General features: G+C 47.4%; 1 protein-coding gene across 1 annotated transcript in view; it reads left to right on the forward strand.

Moving 5' to 3' along the window:
• Ptprn2 (protein tyrosine phosphatase receptor type N2) overlaps positions 1-15,526 on the forward strand; it is a 719,135-nt gene that overhangs the window by 457,585 nt on the left and 246,024 nt on the right. The window contains exon 12 of the mRNA XM_028880925.2: positions 10,471-10,535. Coding sequence (XP_028736758.1) covers positions 10,471-10,535 — 65 coding nt within the window. The remainder of the gene's footprint in view (positions 1-10,470; positions 10,536-15,526) is intronic.

Here is a 15,526-nt window from a genome sequence, read left to right on the forward strand (position 1 = left end):
TAAAAAGAAAAAACAGGTAACACAGCTGTCACTGTGGTTTTATCTGCAGGCATATAGTTTTCCCTCTGCTTCACAAATCATGGAATTATCAGAGATTCTTGTGAACTTGATTAATCTAGACAGACATGACCCAGCTGTAATTGCACATAGAGAACAAAAGAACGTTGAAATTGTATCTCCAAAAAAATATTTTATTTAATTGCACTATTAAGATCATAAAGCAAAACATAATTAATACAAATTTTTCAATAAAAATATTTAGATAAAGCTGCATTTGTATCCTGTTTAAATTCAGTCAGATTTTAGTCAGTATCAGTATTTGTATAAAAACAAAAGCATATGATTTGGGCATCATGCCCACCTGACTGCTAATGGGATAAATTGGTGCTGGATCTCAGGCTTGCCATATCTTGGCCAACATGTATAAAAATGGACATCAGGAGTGTTTGGTAAACAGTCCCCTTAACCATGGATTCAATTTCCATGTTTTTGGTTACTCCCCATTAACTACCATCTGATATATTCAATGGAAAGTTCCAGAGATTCATAGGTATTAAATTTCAAGCCATTCTGAGCAGTATAATAAGCCAGGAACTTGGCATTTTCTCTTTTCCCCAAGCTTCCAGGCTGCCTGTGTTACTTGTTTAGGTGATCAGATCCACCCACCATCACAGCTCCTTGGTGCTGTGTACACTTAAACCTGCCCCCACAGCACAAGAGGATGGCTGCTGGCATTCACGTGTGCCCCAGAGGAGCTACCATGACGTGCTCGGTGAAATCGTTCAGTAAGAAGGGAAAGGATCCTGTTGCCAAGATCAGTTAATCCCACATTGTTTTCCCTTTAAGGTTCAACATAGATGTGTGTAGAGGAAACACAACACACAGGGGATCCAGTCCTGTCCAGGGTTATGAGTTTCACAGGGTACCAGGCAGCTGACCTCAAAATGCATGCGGTGACGAAGAGCCCTGCACTCATGAGCACTTCCAGAACCAGGACTGACAGGCAATGAACAAAACAGGCTCTCAGGCTGGTATGGAAGTGATACTGATACGTTCTGCAGAAATTTCTTGATTCCCTGTGATCTGAGGGTTGAGATTTAACATGGCAGTTCACTGGTCTCTTCTGGTACCTGAGAGCTTGTGGTATCCAGGTTCCCAGCGTGCATACTCATACCCTGATGCAGACAGCTACCTAGGCAGTGTGTTCGTCAGGACAGATGCAACAAGTATGAATGGAAAGGGTGGCTCTGATGTATGGAGGAGGTTGGCACTACTGCAGGTCCCCATCAAAGTCTGTGGGGGCCTGGAAGGGAGTGCAGGGGTGGAGAGATTCAGCTGGACCCCAGACACACGGCTGGTAGAACATTAGGACTGGCAAATAGGCTAGATGGAAGGAATCCAAAAAAGGAACTATCATGGTTCTAAGGCTGAGCAACTAGAAGCTAGAAACACCAGGGAAGAACAGATGTGGGGAGCAGATGAGTGACTGGTGGCAGAGAATGTCACTGGACAGGTGTGGGGAGCAGCTGAGTGACTGGTGGCAGAGAATGTCACTGGACAGGTGTGGGGAGCAGCTGAGTGACTGGTGGCAGAGAATGCCATTAAACAGATGTGGAGAAAGAAGCAGGTGCAGTCTAGGGTTTGGGTTGAGCCACTGAATATAGTGGAGAGATAGCAGTGGAGACCAGTAGATCAATGGAAGGAAACAGTTTCTTTTAAACAGAAGCTATTTAAAACTCAGATAAATCTCCTATAGTTCTCAGAAAATGGAAAGGGAACATCAGAAGTCCAAACCCCAGAGTATCCCATACTCTGTGGGAAGGGGGCTGAAAAAGCGTTGTGTAGGAGTTAAGCCATAAAAGGATACTCAGAATCCAAGTTCAGACCTTTCCAACAAGGCAGCTAATGTCAAATATTGAACTTTGAAGACGCCTTATCTCCAGGCTTATAGCAGTCCATCTCCTAGAGGAGGCCTCTGAGGTCCATCCAGGAAGGTGAAAGGATGTCCTCATGGCCCAGCAAGGACAGGGTAGTTGAGCTATACCTACTCCCACTGCCCTTTTCTAGCCTAGGCATACAGTACTCTGGAAGCTGCCACCACACTACTTTTGAGTGGGTTTTAGGTCTAACCTCAGCTACCTAAAGCATGGCAACAGGGTGGATCTGAGAGAGAGCCAGCCTGCTGCCTGGAGACTGCCCTGTCTTTGGCCACTGCTGAAGAAGTTTGAGCAGGGCAGAGCACCCTGCCTTCTGGACTGAGGAGGTCTGGGGCCCACCTGGAGGCTCTGAACAACACTGAGAGGAATCCCGGAGCCTCAAGACTCCTGACCAGACAGACAGTACCTGCAGAGAGGACGGAGAGTGAACTGAAGTATTCATTGTGGGCTTCCTTCTTTTTAAAATCCCCTCGCAGGAAGTGTGGTCCACCAGGGGAAACAGAAACCACACAGCAGCTCCCGCATCCAGGCTGTCTCAGCTTCTCTCTCTGGACAGGTGTGGCCCACTCTCCTCTCCCTGGAGACCACTCCCAGCCCTGCTGTGCTGGGACCCTTTGGTCCTTCTGTAGAAAGAAGAGCAGGAATTCCACTAGCCAGTGGTAAATCAGCCATCAAACCATGACTGGCTTCTCCTTACCAGGGGCAACCAGTAAGCCAGTCACTAAGCAGCCTTCATAACACACATACACACACCATACACACCAAACACCATATACATATGTGTGATATACACATATACACCATATACCACATACTCCACACAGACCCACCCAAATATAGTACACACATATCATTTACACACTTATGCACTGTACACCATATATACCACACACGGTACATAAGTGTATGACATGTATATATCTAACACACACAAAAACATACACACACGCACACACACCATACACACCAAACACCATATACATATGTATGATATACATACATATATATGTATGTATACCATACATGTACCATATACGCTACACAGACCACCCAATTATGGTACACACATACCATTTACACATTCATGCACCGTACACCATATATACCATACATACGGTACACACACACACACACAGCAGTCAGAAAGGCTGACTATTAGGGAAGGGGCATGGGACTCACCAGGGATCTAGATCATTGAGGACCTGCACATACTCCCTGATGAGATGCCTAGGTATAGGATATGGATGGTGGGGACCCCCACTGAGGGAGGGAGCTTTCCACAAAGGCCACTGGCCAGGGCAGTCAGCTCCAGGGCAGCACTTCACCTCCGCAGCTTTCCCAGCTCAGCTTGCCAGCAGAGGGACTCCATTAAGTTGTCCCCATTGTAATTCAGATTACAGAAGAGACTTCTGCTCAGTCTCTCAGGTTAAAATATCAGGGGTAAAGAGAAGAGGCAAAATGACTCCACTGTCGCTGCGTGCTTAATTATATGGAAGCTGCATAAATTGTCAAGTGCAAAGAATTATTCCGATAAATTAAAATACTAATTAAATAGGCTATTGCAGAGTTTTGAGAACATTACAGGGTTCCGCTTCTTCAGGCAATTTGCATATCCTTCATCTAGTGAATTTAATTTTAAAGGACTTCTTTTTTGTGTTTGGAAACCCTTTTTGTCTCGCGTGAAGATAAAGACGGGCTTTGCTGTCTGCCTTGGGTGAAGCAGTTCCTTTCACTGTCCCCGCGCCGTGCTGGCCCACTGGTCTGCTCTCGTACATGCCAGCTCCAAGTCCAAAGCTCAACTAAAGCGAGAACTCAGCTGAAATCTGAACATGTGGCTGGACAGGGCATTTCCAGTAGTTTAGCCGAGTGAGAAAATGGTTATGCTGCCCTGGGGGTTCTCAGTAGGAATGAAGGCCAGATCTGACGATTCTCACAGGCTGTCCTCTGACCTTTACTTCTACACTGTGGGAGCAAAGTACCTCCACAGTAAATGAATAAATATAAATAAATGTAATAATATTTTTAAATAAGAAAAAAAAGATTTTTAAAAATAAGCCAACAGAAAGGCTGGGGCGCCCAGGATAAATTCTGCAGCATAAGCCTAGAAGAGGGAAAGGGCAAACTTGCCCGGCCTGCATTGTCTGCTCCAGTGCGAGCCGTCCAAACACAGCACAGGCCGCAGAGCAAGGAGGAACAGGCAGGGCTGGAGAACGGAAGCCAGAGCCCCAGAGCCGTGGAAAGAGCTCGGGTCATGGGGACCATGGCCACTGCTCCTTGGCAGAGCTGGGACCCACCTACAGAGCAGACAGGAGGCAGAAGAGATTTCCCTGGGGGAAGTGCAGGGAAACAACTCCTGGAACGTGGCTGTTCTAAGTCCTGCTCTCCAGCCACCCCTTCGGGTACCACTGGGCTTCCTGACGACAATGATGCTTCCTGAGGAGCTGGAGATTGGGCTCTGATGCCTGGTGTGAATGACTAAACAGAGGGTGGGCATGGTCTCTGTGGTCACCAGGGCTCTCAATGAAGCCTCTCCCACCCAAGGCTGGGGGGATGCCACAGCCACGTTTACCATCACCCAATCAAGACACTTAGCTGCTCTTGATGCCCTGGAGGAAAAGAAGACTCATTTGAACGTAGACAGAGAGAGACACTGTTGATCAGAGCCATGACAGCCAAGAACAGCAGGAACATGGAAGACAGAGGCAGGCCCCTCCCATGGGTTTGTTCTGCACCTACTGCCCTGACTTTCTGCTTGCTTGGTTGGCTTTTTATGTGGAAAAAAAGAAGGCTTACCCAATGGGAGGCAGCCATCTTGGTGCACTCTAGGTAAAGAACCCAGGAGAGCTTCAGATTGAAATCTTCAGTTGACCAGACACAGGCATCCTTCCCTAGCTGTACATAGACTGGGAAATGCATGGTCCTCTCATGGGAAGGAAGATTGTTATCCACTGTATGCCAAGTTTAGGTACCTACATAATCTTCACAGCCATTCATAGAGTGAACCCTGGGGAGACTGAGGCATGCTAGGCTAAGCAACCTGTTAGAGAATACAAACTGATGTTCAGGTATTAGAAATTCGAGGTATTAGAAACCTGGACCCTCACTTCATAATAAAAGCACCGAAGACTCAGAGCAGAGAACAAGGCTGTTTTGTTTTATGACTTTGCAGAACCGGACATGAGCCCAGAACGGCAGGCATTGTGACTGAACACAGAGAACAGCTTTTCAACACAGGTCCCTTCCTCCCTTTCCTCTTTAGCTGAGTTATGAGGAAGGATCAGCCTTACATGTTATCTAGGACTTAACCTTTCCCTGACACTTGACATTTCTCTATTTCTTAGTGAAGACCCTATGAAGGTTCATCTCTGTATTTTACATTTTGATTGTTTTAAAGCTTATCAGGAACATAACTGTGTCATCTCTGCAGGTCTCTAGGAAACTTGGCTGTTAGTAATTTTCTGCTCTTAACTTTTACTTAGGGTATAGGTATCTACTAACAGAGGTGAACAGGGGTCTAGTATTTTCTGTTCATCTGTAACTGGTCCAAAGCTGGCTCAAGGTACATTTGAAAGTGGACGATTTTTACAGTTTTCTTATAAAGGTGACAGGGTGGGAGGCCCTCCCAGTACTGAGTCATGGTTGATGGGGACTGGATAGAGGACTATTTATAAAGTATGAAAGTGACCAACTCCATAGTTTAGGGACGGTGTCTTGGGAACAGCCTTGCCTAGGGCTCTAAGGCATGAAGGGCAAGATGCTGGCAGAAGGATGGGGAAGGTCTGCCAGAGATGCCAAGTGCTGGAAAGAATTCTAGGTCAGCCCTGTTTTGTCCTGGGGGTGGAAAGAGAGGTAAGTCAGCACAACAGGGAAATCAGTAGACACCAGAGGCCCCAGTGACCATAAGTGTTCCAGACACGGGGCCACTGATCGTTGGTAAGAGGAGTTCAGATGTGAGAGCCAAAATGGCAGGATACATGGATTCCGTAGGGCCCCCCTGGCTTGGCGAGACGGAGGGCCGTGCCACTGTCCAGAGACAGCCCATCGCTCCAGTCTACAAGGCTTTGAACTGTGTCCATCTGCTAATAGATCAGAGCCTTTCTCAGGTGGCCTCAGGGCACTTGTTAGAAACAGCTTGCTGGGTGATGAGAGGGTCCCCAGACCGTCTACCTGCAGCTTCACCCTCTCCACTGGAGCCCCACCCCTTCTCTTGGTAGTCCCACCGCTCCTACCTGGTTCCCCACCCCTCACACTTTGTGGCCCCAGCCCTTCTACCTGGTGTCCTGTCCGGTGTCCCCCCACACCTGATAGTCTGCTCCCTCCTCCAGATGCCTCCCTCCACATAGTTTATAGCTGGTCCAGGCTTTGACTATTCAACTGCTACCCACTTCCCCCCAAATCTTGATGAGTGACCCCTTACTACTTCTTTCTGGTTTCAACAGCAGACTTTTAGAATGGACTCTGTCTTAGCGAGACTGTCAGGCCAGCTCTCAAACCCCTAGGTTTTCAGAGTGGCCCATTCAAAAAACATCAGTGCTTAGGTAGGCTTGTGAGGGCATTGCTCCTTATGGATTGCCATGGACCCTAAGGATAGAGGCCATGGGTGACAGTGGCTCAGGCTCCAGGGCTCAGTCACAGCCTCTTTCCTCAGCAATACTCTCGCTGGGAATCCTTTGTCCCATTTCTGGAGTACAGATGGGAGCCTGTAGTCTGGTGGCTACCAGGATTCAGCAAGAGAAGCTGTGGACAGAGCCTGCCTTGGAGCTCAGCCAAAGCAAGTGTTCAGTGGATGCTTTATTATTGTTTATTTACTTCGTTATTTAGATTCCAATGTACACTTGGACTAGTCTTAGGTTAGGTCTTAGGTTAGTTTGAGAATGAACCAGGTCCTTCCTGTCTTTCTTCTTTCTTTTTTTGGGGGGAGGGGGCATGATCTCATGCAGCCCAGGCTAACCTCAAGTTTGGTGTGTAGCAGAGGGTGACTGTGAACTTCTGAACCTCTTGCTGCATCCCAGATCTTGCCACATGCTAGACAAGCACTCTGCCAAGTGAACTATATCCCAGCTTGGCTCTGCACTTTTAAAAATCCCACATATGCTTTCATGACCAGACCATGCAAAGTCAGATGACATCTCACTCAGGTACTAACAGTCTTGAACTGGCCAGACTGTACTCGGGGGTGGGAGACATGTCCAAAGCACAGTGGTCTGCCCCCGGAAGAGGCATGGTGAGTGGTGTGACGTTGCCCTGTAGAGTCTAAGCACATACTAAAAATGCTTTGCTGAGCAGTGGTGGGTGAGACACTGAAAGGCCACACTGTCAATCAAGCTGTAACAAGTGCTTTGTAATTGTTTGTAGTTGTTTGTATTGTTGACTGAACTTGTTCAGGCTTATTTATCAAAAGTCACTCTTGCGTATACATCAAATGGAAATTTCCAGATTGGCTGAGTTGAAGAATTCCTGAGGAGATTTCATACCTAGAGCCCTCACCCAAGAGCATTTATCTGCGGTTTCCCAGGACAGCATCTCCAGGCTGCAGGGGTGATGGTGATCCACTTCTTATAGCTAGACAGGGCATCCCTGTGGTCTGCAAGTTCAGCTGCCAAGGACTAAGTTGTGTATTAGCTAGTGCCCTCTCAGGAGTTTGGAGGAACTGCCTTCTCAGCCTGGGCTGCTAACCAGGCTCTCACTGGAACAGCCACCCAGATAGCTCTGTGCGACACCAAGGAGCCCCAAGAAGGCCACCACCAGGCCTAAGATACTCCCATGCTTTTCTGGGAAGAGCTTGTTGACACTAGATTGGATTATTCAATTTAATTATGTATTGGCTGTCTTTTTTTTTTTTTTTATAAAAAATCTCTAAATCTGAAATCTCTGCTCTCTAGCAAGAACTGGAGTGTTTATAGATTCCATCTTTAGGCCCTTGGTCAGCCTATTTAGAAAGTTGCTGTTAGCTCACTAGTAGCCACCAGACAGAACAAGAGACTATGAAAACTAATCGCTTTACACCTCAAGGAACTATCTCTTGCCACCCAAGTTCTAAACCTGTACATCCTTGCCTCCACCCCACATCTCCCCGCCATCTGAAGGTACTCTAACATATCTCGGCCCTATCCTGGCTTGCTTTAGGTTCACCTTGCTCTTGCAGGACAGTGGTAATTACCTATGTGTAAAAAACAGTGTCCGTTTGTTAAAAGGGGATTTTTTTTTTCCCTATAAGTCAATGAAAGGCCCTGGAGGTAGCAAAGGCAGGCTGTAATGGGATCTCATTTGTATCCCTCTAAAAGATGTAATTTCATTACCCAAGCTTCATGCAGGTGTGGTACAATAGGAGGTGAGAGCAACTGCTCTTTTCTGGCCGCCTTGTTCTGCACTAATCACAACTGCAGTGCCCTCTTCATTGACAGGGTTCTCAGTAACATCTGAGTTTTCTTCCTTTTTTTTCTTTCTGGTTTTTTGTTCCAAAATGACATGAGCTTTATCCAAAAGAATATTTCTACTGAATCATAAGCCAAGGTCAATTGCCTGGTGACATGCTTCCTCTCTGGGAAGTGGGGGCTGCTGGGGCTGCTGCCCTGGCATTACAACGGCGAAGACTTCATTTGCATCTGCTAATTGTTTCCCAAGCTCATTTCTTCTGGCATGATATCAAATAGAATTTGTTCTCTGAAAGTCTTCCTCATGTGAAGTCAGGAGCAGATGAGGGTAGGCTTTTGTTGGAACAAAATTATTATAGGATGTTTCTGATAGGGGCATGGATTAAAAGGAAGTAAAATAACTTATGGATCCTGTGGTGTAAGCACACAGGCAGCTTTTTCTAAGTGTATGCAGTGCTAGTTTTTTTTTAAAGTTATTTCTCAATGGGCATATACATATACATAGCATTACACCATTTTAAAATAAGACTTTACAGTTTGTAAAGTCTGTTTACATATAATTTCCCATCAAATCTTCAGTGACTGGAGACTGCCTAGAATGACATGCTTTCAAAGATGATATAGAAAGTGTATGACAGCCCCAAAGCTGTGAGCATGAGAGAGTGGTCCCCAATACTCATCTGCCATGTGGCAGCACAGGTAAGAGACAGATGGCTCCCTCCCTCCCCTGCCCATCAATGACTGAGGCAGGTGGGAGAGCTGACCCTGAGGTCAGAAGGGCAGGAGAGCTGCCCCTGCCCCCACCAGCTGCAACACTCGGGAGAGCAGGCCCCGCACCGCATCTGGGCAGCACAATGGAGTCAACCCCATTGGTGGAGGTGTGGGGGAGCCAGCCCTGATATTGTGAGCATGGAAGAGCTGTCCCCGTTACTCACCTGTCATGTGGCGGCATGGGTGGGAGGGAAATGTCCTCTCCCATGCCCATCAACACCTGGGGCAGGTGGGAGAGCTAGTCATGCTCCTCATCTGCTGCAGCACTCGGGAGAGTGACCCCTACACCATGCCTGGGCAACACAGTAGAGCTGGCCTGGAGGTGTAGGTGAGGGAGAACCGACCCTGAGGACACAAAGCAGAGAACTGGCCTCGCCCCTTGCTCATGGGCTGCAAAGGGTGAACCAGCCAGGGCAGTGCTGGAGAGCTCACCCTGGTGGTGAGGACAAGGGAGCAGGCAGGCTGACCAACCATGATACTATCCAGGCCCAGAACCAGGGTTATGGGTTGGCCCACCCCAACATTCACCCCATCTGTGATCTGCTGGAGCACATGAAGTGACCAGTTCTGCAGACGCAAAGCTGTAGGATTTCCACAACAGAGGGTAACATCAGGATAACCTAGTGGAGTTCCAGTGAGAGCCCAGCATCAATAGTGTAGCAGAAACCAGAGGCCTCGAACCGGATCAATGACTCTTTGTGATGAACACTTGTAGGTAAAGATGTGTGGACAAAACGGTTTACTGCGTGACTCACTGTGTCACACTGCAGCTCCCATGATGAGATCCCCCCCCCTTTTTTTTTCTCTTAAATTTTATTTGGGAGAGGGTGCTGCAAGGGCAGAGGGTGGATATAGAGGGAGAGGAAATGAATGGGATCAAGATGCAGGATGTGAAAGACACAAAGAATGAATAAAAACAAAGTTAAAAAACAAAGCTGCTATGAACATAGGTGAGCAAGTTTCCTTGTGGTACGATTGAACATGAGGAGGTACTTCGTCTTGCTGCAACTTGATATGCCGTGTTTATTGATTCTCATAGGAGAGCTGCCCTTTCCTAAACAGAAATGGAGGGGGAGTGGATTGGGGGGTGGAACAGAGGGGGTTTGGGGGATGGGACTAGGGGGAGGGGAGGGAGAGGAAACTGCAGCCGGGATTAAAATAAATGAATAAATTTATTTGCTTTTAAAAAAAAAAAGGAGAAAGTGCACTAGGTGTTTGGCTGAGACAGACCAGTGACTGAGTGAAGCATTGGGTCCCCAATACTCACCTGTTACTCAGCAGAGCAACTTCGTTAAGTCAGCTGCCCAAGCAGTTGTTTTGGGGAATTTGTCAGTAGAAGAGAATACTCTCTATACTGACCACCTTCTTTTGATTTTTTCCCCTCACAGTTGACAACAAAGACCAGCTGGAGAAGACATCTGGATTGACAATCCTTCAAAGTGGAATCGGGCCGGTGAGTAGCGTGAGAAGTATTCTCACAAGCGATGCTTCCATGTTTGGTACTACAGTGCTGATTGGCTGGTGAAATCCAGGAGTATAGGTTTGGTTCATTGTGTGGTTAATCCAAGTAGCATTTTGTCGGCTCAGCTGGTGGGAGATCAGTCCTCCCAGTGTTTATAGATGCTGATGAATGGTGTGGTGTAGGCAAAAGTGACTGGTTATGTTGCCTTTGAAATCATAGTTTAGTATCTACCCAAGAAAAGTCTTTTACACTTAACCAAAAATGGGAGAGTCCAGAAAAGATAATGTCTTATATTACCTAAATTATTGAAAATGAGTAAGTTCCAGGAAATCATTCTTTCCTTGGGAATTCAGTGTTGTTATCTGAACATGTGTTTGAACAAAAGCTCGGAGCTGTGAATGTATCCACAAACTGACTTGATGCTGTCAAACTCTTGGGTGTGCTGCAGTTGCCTCACCGCTGCCGGACCAGACACTGTCTTCTCCGTGCTTGCTGGTGGCCGCTCTCTTGGCCGAGTGACAGCGTAATGAACTGTGCATGTCACAGTGGCTGAGGTTCCTCCCGGGAGCTGCATGTAGCCACTCATAAGTCAGCATGGACCAAAGCCAATCTGTGCTCTCGTGTCTGAAATTTCAGATCTCACAGCACTTGCCATTAAAGTTAATTAAGTATTAAGGAGCGCCTGTTTGTAAGTGTCCCCTGTCATACATTGGCTTGTCCTCGCGGAGCCACTTACGCAGATTCTACAACCAGATCTTTGGCTCCTGGAGCCAGTTGCTGCTTAATTGGTGGCTGTTCTCGGAGACCTGGGTTTCCAGGTAGCTCTTAAGAGGGCTTGAGTGCCTGGGGTGTCTCAGCTGTTGACAGCAGAGTGTAGGAGAGTCATAGCCTATAGCTGATAGAAATGTCGGAGGACATTCTGAGAGCCTGACAAATGTCACTCTTCTCAGTGTGTTCTTGAGGCCAGGGTGGCCCATCCTGGATTAGCAGAACAGGTGACAGCTGAGGACGCTCTGGCAGTTTGCTGTTTCTTTGGCAGCCAGTGAAGAGAAAGGAAGAAGCCAAGAGTCTTGGGGCTTCCAGAACCATCTATATCTAAGTGAGGGGCAATGGCCATGTCATGGGGAACAAGGGCAGTGTGGAGGCTGGACACTGGGTGCTCAGATGTCACTGCCTGTCTGCAGGTGGGGACAAGCTCATGGGCTAGCCTATGCTTCCAGTTCAATTTCTTCCCCAGGGAGCAATGGTGGCACCCAGCTATTGCCAACAGCCCAGACTTGGGCCACAGTCATTGGTGTGACCCGGTTTCAGAAAGCCTGGAGACTGGGTTGAGTGTGAGAGTCACTTAGGGAGTCGACTTCAGGTGTGTTATAAGACCCAGCAGTGCATGCGAGGTGACAGTTATGACTTAGGCACTTGGGTACTGAATACCCTATCTCCTATTGCAGTGTGGCCTCCAGCTGTTCCAGGACAGCTAGAATGTAGGGGTGGGCCAATCCCATTGACCAAGGTAGGCCTGGTTGTCAGGCACCTCCCAAGCTTTGCTTGGTGTCTTTCATATGACCTGTACTCTCACACCCCACCCTGAGCCTGAGGACAGGCTCCACAGTGGCCTGCTCCGCATGCAGCTGCTTGTGGAGGAGCTGGCAGGTTGGCAATCTGTGTCCTCACCCTCCCAATGACCCACCTTACTCTACCCCACTGCCTCTGACCTCCAGCACTTTCCTTATACCAAGGAATCCAGGCTTTCTAAGCTATTACATGTGTGCTCCTCATCCTAAGTATCCACTTCCATTCTGCAGTGATGGCCCCTGGGTAGTCTTTCTTCTCACCTGTGGCTCTCTCTGTGTACTATGATGTCACACAGGCAGTCAGTGTCTACCCCATGGCTCCGTATCCTGTGCTGTAACCAAGGTTGGTCACCGTCTATCTACCTCAGAAGATCTTGTGCAGAAAAGAAACTAGACACAGTTGGCATTTTGTGAGTGCGCCTCATGTGCGTGGGTTCTTCTCCATCTCCCATTGCTCCAATTTGACCTCAGTTTGGACTCCCAGCGCCGCCCCGTGAGGCCTCTTCTCAAGTGATCCTGCAAGTCCCCTCTTTCTTGTCACTAACATGCTATGACACTCAAATGGTGACTCTCTTTTCTTTAGGTTACACCTTTCCCCCATTTTTAGGATGAAAACGAAACTGCTTAGTGTTACTTCAAACTGATCTATGCAGCCTTCCTGCCGTCTCCTGCATTCTTTCCAGGCTTTGTGCCGTCTACCTTTTTAGTTGTCTTAAGCCCGTTTATTCTGTAATTTTATCTACATCCTCCTAATCCTTGCAAATCTTGTTTCTATGACACTGCCTCGTCACACCTGCAGACTCGTTTACAGTGGCCAACTCTTCTTGTGTGGTTTGTGATGGCTTTTGGCTTTGTTTTGCTTTTTATATGTGTGTTTGTTTAATGGTGGCTTTATCTTCAGCAAGGAAGTATTGATTTTTTTTTAAAATATGAGTTTCTTTCTTGGTTTCTATTTTTCAGTTTTATATGTTTTCAGTTTTGTTTGTTTTGTTTTTAAAAGAGGGTCTCACTCTGTAGCCCAGGCTAGCCACAGACTCAGCAGTCTTCCTGTCTCAGCCTCCCACATGTGGACATCGAGGTGTGAGCTACCATCCCTGCTTCTCTGTGAGGTTTCTATGTGAGGAGTGTTACGCTGACGCTCTATGCCGACCCTCTATGCCGTGGATCCCATTTTACGTTAGCTTCCCGCCTTGAAGTTCTGCCACTCCCCAGAACAGCTGAGGCCGGCTGGTGCCTGCTCTCTGCTCTCAGGTGAGGTGGCGCGTGAAGGTTACCGATCTCAGCTTTCCCCTCTCCTCCAAGGCTGTGTTGCTGTCTATGACCATGGAAACCCCAGATGCCAAACCCTAGGTCCCACACCCGTGCATCTCTGTAGAGGCACCAGAACTCTAACATGGCCTCAGCTTTTGGCCATGACCTGGCTTTGATCTCTCCTCACCCTGCCCCTGCTGCCTCAGCCCCAACCGTGTGTTGTGGGAGGAGCCCTGTGCTTCACTGTAGATGTCTTCTCCCTGGGCGACTCCTCCATCAGGGACCTCCTCAGAGAAGCACAGCGTGCTACCATGGTGCTCCCTGAAGATAGCCTCTTGTTTCAGATATCTGTGCTATAATCCTTTTGCCTCAACCAGCAGCCACTTGGAAAGCTGGTGCTTCTTGAACCTGTAGAGTTGGCCAGTGTCACTGCCATGGCCTTGAGCCCAGCTCTCCACATGTTCCGTTGGCATATCCCTCGCCAGCTCCAGGCTGGAAGCAGCTCTGACAGGCAGAGAACGTTTACAGTAGCAAAACGGGAAGAAAGGGTTCAAGCTGAGAAAGTCTTTAGAAAGCTAATCATATCTTTTTCCTAATTTTAATTCTCTCATTCAGTAAGCCTGATTTTGATTTTTTTTAAGAGTGTATTTCTAATTCTTCTAATTCCCAACTCTGTAATGTAAAGCAGAGTGTGATTGCTAGAAATCTAACGGCATTTACAGATCTGCTCCAGGCATTTGTAATTCACATGTGTGATGACAGATAGCAGAATTAAAACCTTTTAAGCCAAATAGAAATATCTCAAAACAAAATTTAAAAAAAAAATGAAGAGATTATGGTGTACACACACATTCCGAATAGATGGGTGGTATTTTGATGTATTTCAAAATCTAATTTCTGATACCTTGAAACTTTTCATATTACTCACATTAATGAAGCCACGTTTCCTCAGAAGACAATTATAATTGCCCTGAAGAAAAGCTCAGAATGCATTAAGAAACCAGCCTAGATGATTTCCACCAGGCATGGGTCCCACTCATTTTGGAGTAGGGCTGCTTCCAGTGGTCATGAACAGAGAGCTTCAAGGCATACCTGCCCAGCCTTTAAGACAGACAGACCTGGCCCAGCATCACCATGGTGACCTCAATGGTCACAGCAGGGAGGAAACCCAGAGCACCAGGGCAAGAGCTACTCTGGTGGAACCTAGCGCCCCCTGCTGGGGAGAGACCTCCCACCCACTAGAGTGGCAGAAGCCAGATGTGGGTTTTCAGGAACCTCCCCAGAGTTTCCAGTCTTCTCCAAGGGTTGTGGAGGTTTGCCTGTACAATCGCAACAACTGTACTTCACAGCCATCCAAACCGCTGCCACCAGCTCTGTTTTTCTGCCTCTGCTAATCCTAGCTTCAGGGCAGAATTTTACTCAAAGAAAGAAGGTTTTATGGCACAAATATGCCCATCTCTAAAGTTTGTTAGAAGTCCATGAGCTGCTAATGGTGTCTCTGCCCCATGAACTAGCGTGGCTTTCATGAAGTGCACCCTGGTTGAGACCCTGAATTGTGGGGGCTCCTCACAGCAGATGAGAAGCCTGAGGTGTGAGGAAGACAGAGGTACAGAGCAAACAGGCTCACGTTCTCCACCTTGGCACACTCTGTTGAAGGAGGTGTTGTAGCTTTAATTTGCTTTCACAAAAATCCCAGCCGAGGGCTGGCAAGAAGACTCAGTGTTTAAAGGCACTTGCTGAATTCAGTCGCTGGGTCCTACCTGGTGGAAGAGAGAGCTAATGCCCATAAGTTGTCTCCAGACCTCCATATAAGTATTGTGGCATGTGCATATACATGTGCCCATGCAATGCACAGTCATACACACAATAAGCCAGCAAATGAAGAAACATTCCCAGCCCAGTGGCACTAGATGGCTAGGAGGAGCTTGGATCCTGAAAGAATATTTGGGTCAAGCCAATTGGCAGAACCATCAAGCATCAGGGACCTCTTTGTTAAAACGTAAAGCCTGATCTTTTGATTCAGGGTGTGGACTTGCAACATTTATGTTAAGGAGGCCACTCGCCAAGCAGGGAAATGAAAGGAATAAACAGCCTTATGAAAGAGGAAAGAGTTTGAAGGAGGAGTGTAAGACTTAAGATATAAAACAGTAAGAAGGCAAA

Source organism: Peromyscus leucopus, chromosome 14 (assembly GCF_004664715.2).
Source record: "Peromyscus leucopus breed LL Stock chromosome 14, UCI_PerLeu_2.1, whole genome shotgun sequence".
Taxonomy (NCBI): Eukaryota; Metazoa; Chordata; class Mammalia; order Rodentia; family Cricetidae; genus Peromyscus; species Peromyscus leucopus.